Source organism: Silurus aristotelis, assembly GCF_946808225.1.
Source record: "Silurus aristotelis genome assembly, chromosome: 10".
NCBI lineage: Eukaryota > Metazoa > Chordata > Actinopteri > Siluriformes > Siluridae > Silurus > Silurus aristotelis.
The window spans coordinates 12,561,597-12,574,080 of NC_139583.1; the positions used below are offsets into that span (position 1 = coordinate 12,561,597).

Here is a 12,484-nt window from a genome sequence, read left to right on the forward strand (position 1 = left end):
AGCTATTTCTTTATATTGTGTGTGTCATTTTATGAACATGTGTTTTTATGTGCTGGTGAGTGTGACCAGGCCGAGGCTGCTCAATGTGGGAGCGCTTAAGATTCGTTGGTTGAGGGAGCTGCCAAATGGCTGCCACGGCTGACTGAGAGAGTAAACAAACAGCAGTCACACTGGCCTGCACTGATTGGACACACAGTCATGAGCTGTGAAGCGCCAACGCTTGGTGTCACACAGCAAGAACTCAAACACTGCTAATTAGTGCCAGACCTGGAGCTTCGCAAATGCTTCTTTTCTCATGTATCACCACACAGTAATCACATCCTGCACTTTCCCCTCGCTCGCCACTCTCCTTAGCATGCTGATTCAACCTGTTTATTTCTAATGGGTATCTCCGTCTCATGAGCACTGAAACGCTTCTATATTTCTATTCTGTCATCTAGCTGATGCAATGTTTAAAAGTTGACTTAGGAAAGGAAATTCTGTAATTCCCGTAATAAAGTTCGTAATAAAGACTTCTTTAATAAAAAGTGTAAAGCAGTAATCTGGGTGGTCTCTTCCTGGGGTAACACGATTTTTTAATTCCAGTCACAATAGATAAAATGACTTTAGGCAGTTTCAAAATATGTGTGCCATATTTGTATTTACATAATGATCACAACAATATGTTGGAACTTTCATAGAGTTTTTTTTTTTTTTTGTCCATTTACATGTACACAGCAGCCTCAAAGCAGAGAACTGCGCTCAACTTAAACCATCTGTTTCCTCAATACTCCGTGTTCTGCTGAAGTTCACAACAAGCCAGACAGACTTTGACCTTGCACAAGTTGCACAAATGGCTCCTGATAGACTTTGACCTATTGACCTTGCCATGACCTGTCTGCATGGGTCACTGACACATAGCACTTGCAACCCTGGGATAATTTTTTTTTATATAAAGCACTAATTATTACTTTCCATAGAACACTTCAGTACACATAACAGCAATGAATGAAGAACACGGATAAACAACTAAACTGCTCATTAATTCATTGTGTAGAAGGGATGGGCAGAAGATAGACAGTAAAAAAAATAAACAAACAAAAAAAACATTTCCTCAGCTTGTGGGTGGTCAGTTTTTAGATAAAGTTGATGCAACAAGGGTGTCACAATTGCCTTCGGGCCATTGACCCAATGCGCTTGGAAGTGAGCCAGGAAGCAAACAGCAAACCGATTTCTAAATCAAACTGAGTTGCAGCTGCACTTTGATCAACTAATGACCAAACTATCACTGAATATGTACGAATTATAATACATTTAATATGACTTCAGTTGGTAAATTGGTAGTAAACCTACAGTATTAGCTAGTAAGAATTCCATTATACAGCTTTCTTCACCACAACTAAACCATTGGACAGATATGATATTTTTATAACATGGTAACTGTGTATGTTCATATTTAAAACACTGACGGTACGTGTTCAAATGTGGAGAATACAAATAAAAAAATCAAAGCACTAATTAAACCACTCTTAGAAAGCTTTTTTGGCCTGCTTAGCTGATCCAAAGTTGGCCGTTTCGAGTCCAGCATGTGTAAAAATGCCCTGAAAATACCCAAATCTGCTGGTTATTTGTGCAAGAATCAGTACGGTCGATGCAACAACACTTGGAAAGTTTATTTCGAAAGAGCTCTTTGTTTTTTTGCTGTTATTTTTAATTTCCACGGTGTGATCTAGAAACCATATGCATGAGCCGGATTGGATATTTATTGTGTTAACCTCATGTTACAGCTTTCCAGGCATGAAATTTTTAAAGGTATGTAAACATTCAATCTGCAGCAAGTTTCTGGTGACAAAAGAGCTTTTCAATATATGGCTCCACTGTTTTAAGTGATTCATTAAGGACAGGGATACCTGACTCTTTTGAACGTGTCTCAGTGGCTGGAATTAATACAATTCCATGTGTGTGGTAGTTGTTATATGTGCATGTGCATATGCATGGACCCCATTCATGATCCGATCCTGATGTGAGCCATGCAAACAGTAAAATATTGATCATTTCTGTGAGTGCTGTAAAAAACACTTTCAAACTGTTTTTCAAAAGCGACTTATAAGTAACTTAAGAAAATATTATGACTTTTCCAACACTGTTTAATTTTACTGCATTTACTTCTGCATGTGTTATAATTAATAGAAATAGTATGACAGATGTGACTTACCCTTGCTTTTATTACAATTATATTTATATATTATACTTATGCACTTCTGAGTGATGTAACACAAATCTTTTTTAGTACTTGAAACCAAACAGACATTTGGCTGGTATGGTTTGTGTCCATTTATCATTACAAAAAATCAGTCCAATCAGGTGCCTCTGACTGACCATATTATATAGTCAGATATTTCTATACTAATAGAAGTAGCATCATCCAACATGACAGTAATATCCACATGGCACAAACATGTTTCATGAGGATAAATATTTTGTAAATCATATCCTACAGCCATCATGGACAGCAGACCTCAACCCAGATGAATATCTGTAAGAGAATCTGGATTCTCCACCACCATCATCAGAACACCAGCTGAGGGAATATCTTTTCAAAGGCTAGTGCTCATCCCTGTAGTACAATTCCAGAGACTTATAGAAGCTGTGCCAAGGTCCATTTAGGTTGTTCTGGAGGCTCCTGATAGCCCTGCAGCTTACTAAGTCACTTCATGTCGATTTTCCTTGAATTTATCACACATCTGTATTATACCCTCTGTAACTTTTTTCATGTTCTGCTTTCCCCACTTAAATAATGATGTATAAAACAGTGTGCCCGGAAGTGTAACTGGATTAGCAGTGAATGTTCTTCACAGCAATCTCATCAATCTTCATCACAGCCCAGCCCACCCGCTGCACAGAGCACATATTTGGACTACTGAGATCTGTTTATGCAGAGAGTGAAAATATATAACAAACAGCAAGATTAAAACCCCCTTTTGAAGGCACTGCTCTTAAAAAATTACGATTTAATGTCAACTTGAAGACTGTGATTGCGGATGAAATAAAGCTTAACGCACTTGCTCTTTCTTTCTCTTTATTTCACCCCTGATATATTGATCAGGCCTCAACATATTGTTGACAGACATTAACAATATTTGAGTAGGTGAGTAAGTCCAAGTGTGGTAAGAAGTTTTAAATTCTATTCTAGATAATTGAATGAAAACATATAAAACCCACCATTAGTTGTTTATGTTTGAGTTGTTGAATGGTTTTAATCTAGGTTTAATCTAAACCACCATACCTCAAAAAACAAGTCGTCCTGATGTGTTTCACTGGTCGAATGTTCTATAGCTCCAATAAATAATGGAAATGTAACTGTGCACATCAGAATAAGCCTAATATTTAAACAGTCAGATTATGTTCATGAAATAAATTTGTTCTGAGGACTTCAGTGAAGTTTATTTTACAGTTTGGAGAATGACGCAAATGCTCATAAATGATACTGAATGAACAGATAATGTGATCTGAACAGATATAAATACGTAGGGTTTTAAGTAAGCATGCCAGAAAGCTTATTAGTATGCTACTAGCTACCATTGGGATTTGAATCTTGCAGAACACAACAAAAAAGCCAGTGAATGTGAAGTTTAAACGTATGTGCGCTCATGAGCCAGTGGTCAGCTATGAAGCTCACAGGGCAAAGACCATAATTGACGTGACAGCTCAACTTAATTTAGTCTACTACTTTGTTTATACTCTAGGAAAAGAAACTAAATTCTTTAGAAAACCCTGCAGGCACATCTCATGAAAACAGAAGTCTCATGCTTATCTAAGTTAAGAGTTAAGTTAAGAGTTTTGAGTTTGAGCTGGGTTAGAGGAACTGTAAGAGCCATCTACTTCTGTATTTATATATATTTTTCTGATATATATATATATATATATATATATATATATATATATATATATATATATATATATATATATATATATATATATATATACAGCACTAGACAGAGACAGATGATGGCATAGCCTTCTACTCTATTTACAGTTAATTATCTCCCTGGCTTCAAGATTTTGAGAACTTCTGCCATAAGGTATTTGTTTTCACCTGTAGTTTGATATACTTTTTCTAATAGTATATATGTGTGTATAAGAAAATAATAAAGCTTCTATATTATCTGGTCATATTTGTTTTGTTGATCTCAGAATGCAACACTGATCTTCAAGCATAACTCTTCATATTCTGGTTGTCTATCAACTGGTCAACAGCAAGAAAAAGGCTGCTTGTCTTTGACAGCTCTCCCAATGGAGCATTTGTGGTTTTGACTGCAGAGAGGGAAAGTGCTCTGTTTCTCATCATAAATAAATGAGATTGAAGGGATGACGCTCTCTGAGACCTAAATGCAGATATTTTACACTTTAAACACTTCGAGGGGATCGTCTTTCTTTTCTATGTTTATTTTAATATGAAACTGGTGAAAGAATAAGCCCAAACTGAAAATGTTATTCTTTGAGTTTTTCCCTCTAATCTGTGGCCCATAAACTTTGAGCTGTCAAGAAAAACGTTTGCTCTACATGATATCATACTTGTGGCCACAGAGGAAAAGCTTGGCCAGTCTTCAAGCTTCTTCTTTGGTATAACTGTTAAAGACAGTATAATAATAAACATTTACACTATTGCAATGTTATTCATAATACTAAATCATATCTGTATTAGGAAGAAAGGCTTCAATAAAATGAGATCTGATATCAGATCACACCTTTTGAATGGATTTTTTACATTTTGAATCTAATATTGTTCACTATTAACTATTCCATAGCTTAATAATCTTATATTTGTTTAAAAAACATAACAGTTAAATTTGCCTTTTTCAAAATAGATTTACTTGCTAAGATGTGGGGGTTTTGTCACTAAATATTACTGGCTGATAAATTACTACTAGTGTAATGGAAAAAAAAACAGTTCATTATTTTTGCAACGTTCTTCTCATTCCAGGAAAAGACCAGATAAGAACACTTTGTGCTAGAAATAGGGAAACTGTTGGGCTTTTGGTGGATCATCATGTTACACAGGAATGTTTATTTAAGTGCCACGTTTAGCATTTTCCAGTGCAAATGTGCAAATATACTGCATATTACTAGCTCAAATATTATGCACATGGGGTGTAGCCTGGTCCCATTTTACATATTATTATAAGTATTATTTGTGGAAATGTATTTTATTACTGTGAGATATTGTTTAACCTTACCCATATACCTTATAAGATATTGCATTCTAACATCAAGGAAAATTTTATTACCATTTCAAGTGTATTTCAGAACTAATTTGAGGTAAATGCATAGATTTTAAGGATCAGTATTGTACCTTTGTGCTTTTTTTTTTTTTTTTGCTATAAATACCTGCATACTTTCCCTTAAAAAATTGTTTGCTCATGATTTATATTTGAAATTTAAACACAAATTTTTCACTTATAAAGCATGTATCATATTGTCCATGAGTAATTTTTTCCTCGCATGAATAATTCAGTTTTCATACAGTTTTCATACAATCACTAGCACTTATATGCTACATTTTCACACATTATTCAAATAACCTCATGTAATGATCAAAACAAAAATGTCTTATCATATATCAAAATCTTATGACTTTTCCATATGGGAAAATTTAGTGAAGGTTTAGCACTATGAAATTCTAAAAGAGGTTGTTTTTGTAGTGTCTGAGTTGTCAATAAATACAAAGATGCCATTCATGGTTACAGTGAGGAAAATAAGTATTTGAACACCCTGCTATTTTGCAAGTTCTCCCACTTAGAAATCATGGATGGGTCTGAAATTGTCATCGTAGGTGCATGTCCACTGTGAGAGACATAATCTAAAAAAAAATCCAGAAATCACAAAATATGATTTTTAAACTATTTATTTGTATGATACAGCTGCAAATAAGTATTTGAACACCTGTCTATCAGCTAGAATTCTGACCCTCAAAGACCTGTTAGTCTGCCTTTAAAATGTCCACCTCCACTACATTTATTATCCTAAGTTAGATGCACCTGTTTGAGGTCGTTAGCTGCATAAAGACACCTGTCCACACCATACAATCAGTAAGAATCCAACTACTAACATGCCTAAGACCAAAGAGCTGTCCAAAGACACTAGAGACAAAATTGTACACCTCCACAAGGCTGGATCATTACTTCATCAAACAAAAATTAAGTAATTAAGTATTGTGGGTTCTTTTGGATTGTGACAAACAGTCCAACAAACATTACTTTTCACTGAAAAATATATTAATGGTTAATTATTTATGTTGGTATGATATCACTTATTGTCAGTTCTTGCACATAAGGACTTTCAAATGTGTGAATGATGACACATGATTTAGTGTCTGCTATTTTCATTTCATAACTGCCTTTCAAAATTCAGGCTGAGCGATCAGGGAACGTTTGCGCCTGTTTCACATCTGTGCAGAGGGATAGATGAGAGCCGCTGCCTCTTGCTCCACTCCCAGCCTTTGGGTGTATGTCGCTCTATTTACACGTCCGACCAAAAGAATCCTATACACAGGAAATGCTTGTGAATGTGAGTCCCCCTGCTCAAATGTGGGGAAGTTTATTTATTTCCATGAGCATTCCTGATTTGCACTCTGTAAAGCTGCAGACAGAGGCTGTGCAGCTGAATCAGACTCATGGCTATATATAGTGGCATGGGATAAAGTGGGTACCCAAGGGGCTGGTTCTTCAGACTAAGATTAGATTTGGTTCTAAAGATAAATCTAGACAAGCTATTCTGTCCAAGACTACTGTCAACTGTCCGGCCCAAGCGTCACTTTGGATTGAGAGTATCTCATTTGAAGCCCAAACTGTTTTAGAAAATGCCTTTGCAAATAAATAAAATGTTGACAGCATAAAACATTTCACTGCGAAATGTTGTTTAAAAAAAACAATGCTTTACTTATGTAAATGCAATTGCAATACAGTTCTTTACACTAACAGCTACTTTGCTGGTTTCAAATGAAATCTGTTATATGACATTCAACAAATTGTTAAATTTGTACTTAACAGAAAAATCTATTTTATTGCATTAGAAAAATCCAGGATATAAATCAGGTGGTAATTACAAACATGGATTTCAGACGAAGAGTTACTGTGTAAAAAATATTTTATTTATACATTATTTATAGCATCTCAGATTTTGTCTCACGAAAAATTCAACTCCTATGCTCCTGCTGTGTTTTTGCTTTAAACATTTTTCCCAACTATTTGCATCCATGAGGTACTAAAGGAGCGAAGGAAAGCAAACAACGTAATACAATTTGTAATTTATCTTGTATTCTTTTTACAAGCACAGAATAGAGCGTAATAAAATCAGAGCTCAAATAAACATTTACATTTAAACAGCAACATCCATGAGGGTTTGCGTGGTCGTAGCTCTTTATGGGTAATACATCAACTGAGTTATGCACTGTCAGCCTTATGTGAACCTTGGAAATGGGCCACCCAAGTTGTGCTAAACAACAACAACAATAATAATAATAATATTATTATATTAATGATAATAATTCATGGCAGGTATATGAGTGAGCAATTGAAATAAGCCCTACAGTAATAGTGTTTTATACCACAGCACTTCTGAACTTTCCATTCTGATTGGTCAGAAGATTTTGACTCATTTCTAGACCAGCATTAGGGCATTAAAAAAATTTTAGCAATCATTCACATGACCCACATGACCTATAAACTAATATTTGAAAGTGATGTTATTTAGCAAGGACTATTTTATATAAATATTTGAATTAAAGATTTGTAGAAGGGGGATTAGCAAGTGTTCCACCATAGAAACATCTTTCTGTTTTTTTTATAACACTGCCTCACTGCTGCATTTTTTTGTTGTTGTTGTTTGTTTGGCCGATATTTGATCTTAGGAACTGATGTTACATGTATTATATGCAATGTATTATACACAATGTAATTATTACATGTAACTATAAAATGTTACATTTTGTCCTTCTATACATGGATTGTATTATTGCCTATTTATAATTGTAGGCAGACTGCAGTGAGCAATAAAGCACTTAAGAACATCCAGTAGCATTCAGTTTTTGGAAAGTAATCAAAAGTTTGGACCCAGAAGATTATAAAATAGTTCATTATATACAGTATATCCTGATTGATAAGTCTGAATATTAGTTCATTGCTTGTGTTAATATGTGTAAATGTAACACTCTTATAGTTCAGTCACCACTCCAAAATATTTAACAATAGATTGTATTTAATGATGGGGATTTATTTGACCACATCCAGTTTTTAAAACATATATATGTTCAGCTGGATCAGTTCCTTTGGAACTTGAGGAAGCTTGATTCAGTTATTCCCTGCTATTGAAGTTAAGAAACAGCTGTTACAGATGTGAGTCTGCTGCTTCAAGCAATGTGTCCCGGTATCGATATTGCATGTAGATGAGCCATTAGTCAGAAGAATTTCTCTCCACTCTTCTCGCAGTACTGGAGCAGAGTTTCGGGCCACGCCAGGGACATATAGGAGCCCAGCGGGTAGGCTCTCGTGTAGAGGTGCGGCGCGTGCGCAGCCGGAAGTAGCGCGGACGCAAGCGCGCGCTGACGCGTCTCCAGACACGCCGACTCCGAGGAGCCTCCGCAGCTGCACCTGCGTTGTAGCCGGTTCACCTTTTTCGCCAGAATGCTGTCTATGCTGAATTCTTTCGATTTGTCCGAAGTCCTCTTGCCGTCCTGCTTCGGAAGGGAATCGCGAAGCTGCGCAGAAACCGGAGCGCCAGCGGTGCTCTCAGCGCGCGCCGCGTTCCCGACGTGCATTTCGGGCACGTGTGGAGAGTGCAGTTCAGATCGACGGTGGGATTTCGGCGGAGACGCGCTTCGTTCCTCGGCTGGGGAGCGGGGACGCGCGCCGGTCGGATGCGCACCGCGGCAGCGTTTTGGCGAGTTGTGCGGCGGGCAGCTGACGCGTCCTGAAGCGGGGTGTTCTTGGTCTTTGCGCTCTAATAGCATTTCCGCTAGTGCCTTTTCTGTAGTCAGGATCCCGTGTGTCCCTGCGCAAAGTTTGGTGGTGCCCTGATTTCGTTTGTGACTCGGTTTAGGTTCTCCAGGCTCCTGCAGTTTGGATTTCCTTTTCCTCCTCCTGTAGTTGCCGTTCTCAAACATGTCCAGACACTTGGGGTCTAGAGTCCAGTAGCTGCCCTTACCCGGGCGCCCTTTCTCCCTGGGCACCTTGATGAAGCAGTCGTTGAGCGAAAGGTTGTGTCGGATGGAGTTCTGCCATCCCTGCTTGTTGTCGTGATAAAACGGAAAGCGGTCCATAATAAACTGGTAGATGCCGTTCAGCGTGGCGCGTTTGCCCGGTGCGCTCTTGATGGCCATGGCGATGAGCGCGATGTAGCTGTATGGAGGCTTCTGTGGAGGTTCCTGGCGGCCTGAGGACAGTCCCAGAGCAGGTATCACACCTCCTACTTCTCCACCGTACAGATAAATCAAGGACGAGTTGGTGAGGCTGAGAGCCGCGGCTCCCTGCGATAACCGGCCGTGGTACAAGTTCATACTGAGCCCCGTTTAGATGCGCCCTGGTGCAGAACTACTCGAGCTGCGGTCCATAGAGATGCCCAGGAGTCAGTCAGTCTTCCTGCACCAGACAGCAATGTTAATTGTTGCACGTTTGCTGCTTTATGTTGACTTTATGCGCTGGAAAATAAATTGTCTATGATAAACAAGTCGTTGTGTTTCTCTTAGCCCACCCACATTAATTAAAATTTCATTGCCCCCAAAAGCCCCGCGTCTCTCTCTCTCGCTCTCTCTTTCTCTCTTTCTCTCTCCAGATCTCTGGCTTTCTCTCTTCCCGCGTGTTCCCGATCCACCAGCCAATGGTGAGCTTGGTTTATTCCCTCATTTGTTTATAGAATTAGTCTGTTGATAAGTTTGCCCACCCAAGTCGAATCAAGCTGTGTTTATTTGGAAAAAATTTCCGGGCACCCAATACATAAACGCGCTGATCTGATGTTTGAAAGATCACGTCCACCCCTCGACGCTGAGAGTTGCTCACACAGAGAGAACAAGCAAACACGACAGAACTCGAGCTCTGGGTTTCTCTGGTCTGCTCGAAAAGAAAACAAAGCATGTAAAGGAAAACAACTCCGACTATTCTTCTCTCTTAAAAACTTTCATCCTTAGGCGTGGTTTGGTTATATAATAAAAAAAAAAAAACTATTGTTTTAACCTACACGTCAATTTTAGAGTATTTTGATTGTCAAAATTATTGTTTATATTTTTTTTTAAAAGCATATTGCATTATAAATTGCATTGAGTTTTAAACAGGAACATCACCAGAGTAATGCAGCTTGAACCATTTCCACTCTTTATCCATTTGACAAAGGCACTTGACATCTTTGTCTATAAAACATGCACAAATCAAACGTCAGTCATTTTTCTGTTTCTGTCAAATGGCAGCCATTTCCAAAAAAGGAGAACTTGGCAGGACACTGCCGCAAACTATATTTTTTTGTGAATGTGCACATGATGCTTTATATTATGTATTTTCCTGTTTATAGGAGCAAGGGGGATTATAACAACTTTACAAGTGCACACAGCTGGCCCATGATTACATTACGTGTTTGGAGGTTTCAATGGATAAACTTAGAAGTTTTTCCTGAGTTTGACTTTTCCATCCACAGGCCGTGATTCATAAAGTTTTAGACATGCCAGACCCAACAGCAATGTGTCTCAATGTGTGGGCATTGAGCATGTTCTGCTGTTCGAAATCAATCAGTTATTTTTCTCTCTATCTCTCTCTCTCACTGAAGATGACTGTCCCGGTTTTAGCTCCTGCCTTGCATTATTGTGTCATACATCTTGCAGAGCTAATCCCATAATCTCTACTTCTCAGGGTAAAAAAAAGACATTTCACTGTGATGGAATCTCAAGGAAGTACCACTTGAACATTTTACTACATTAAATATAAAATTGGAAGCATGTGCAAGCACTAAGCACTGGGAGTAAATGGATATTGTTGGGCCCTTGTTTTAAAATACAACATGATTGCCATTTCTCTGACACAGCACAAGCAGTTCTGTAATATTGAAGAGTAAAGTTCAAAAGAGAAATTTAGAGACAGTTGTAAAAAAAATAAAATAAAAAATAATAATAATAATAATAACTTTTTTAAATGATAACCAGAGTTCATTGCTTGTTCACGTTCATATTCCTTCGATCTTGTATATTTAGAGTCCTTTCATTATTATCACATTTGTCATGTGACCATTAAAACTAATGAAATTATTGACAATCAATAATTCAGGGTAAATTTACTGGTATGGATATTTTACATTAAACATTAATAACATTTGTTTGGATGTATTTGGGTGCACTTTTTTATATTTCAGTGATTAGACATGTGGATATATGAAAAGCAAATGTCAGCTATTTATTTGCTGAAATTGCTACAAATCTGTGCTTCAAAGCAGTTGAATTTTGCACATGGTACCAGTTTTGTGTGTATAGTTTTAGCAGGTTTCTGGTCAGATTACAATTCATACTTGATGGTTGCATGCAAAGAATTCTGAAGTTCAATTATTTTCATAGTAAAAAAAAAAAAAAAAACATAATATAGTGTAAGGAACAAATACAAAGAGGTTTCTGTGTTCAATTAAATTGTTTACTGATATTGTTATTAAAAAAGTATAACTGTCTTTATTTTTACATCTCTATCGATCCATCGATCCATCTATCTATCTATCTATCTATCTATCTATCTATCTATCTATCTATCTACCTATCTATCTATCTATCTATCTATCTATCTATCTATCTATCTATCTATCTATCTATCTATCTATCTATCTATCTGTCTATCTGTCTGTCTGTCTGTCTGTCTGTCTGTCTACAGTGGTGTCTTAAAGTCTGAGATCACTAAGAAATTACATTCTGTTAAAGTTTTCAGACAAATAATACTGACAACAGTTGGAGTGAAAAGAAAGATCTTTGAAATGCTTTCACCAATTTTTTAGATTCCGTAGAGTTTCTAAATACTTGGTACATCCTTTTTATTTTTTGCTTTAATGATAGTATGCACTCGAGCAGGCATGGACTCCACAAGATTGGGCAAAACCTCGAGGATCCAGTTCAGATCAAATCCGTGTGTGTGTGTGTGTGTGTGTGTGTGTGTGTGTGTGTGTGTGTGTGTGTTTGTAACGCGTATAGCATGGCCAATAAATGAAATCTGCATTCAGAGATGTCTAGAAACCGTGCAGAATCCTCAATATTAGGCACCAGTTAGTCTCAATAGACATTGGGATCTTTACGTACGTGCGCGCGTGTGCGTGCGTGCGCGTGCGCGAGTGCCCGTATCGCTGTGTATGCTGCCATCTAGTGGACATTATTAGATATGTGTTAAAGATTAGAAGCGTGTATCCAACTCGGAAAGCTGCAGTTACTGCATGCAGTGATCTGAACACTGCGCTGAGTGTGTATGTAGAAGGCGAAACGCTGCGGATTTGACAT

General features: G+C 37.5%; 1 protein-coding gene across 1 annotated transcript; it reads right to left on the reverse strand.

Annotated features, from left to right (window-relative positions):
• Positions 1-7,107: 7,107 nt before the first annotated feature.
• On the reverse strand, positions 7,108-11,578 carry foxl1 (forkhead box L1). Its single transcript, XM_083552127.1, has one exon. It carries the CDS (start codon positions 9,530-9,532, stop codon positions 8,435-8,437), a length of 1,098 nt encoding a protein of 365 aa, XP_083408253.1. The 5' UTR covers positions 9,533-11,578; the 3' UTR covers positions 7,108-8,434.
• Positions 11,579-12,484: the final 906 nt, after the last annotated feature.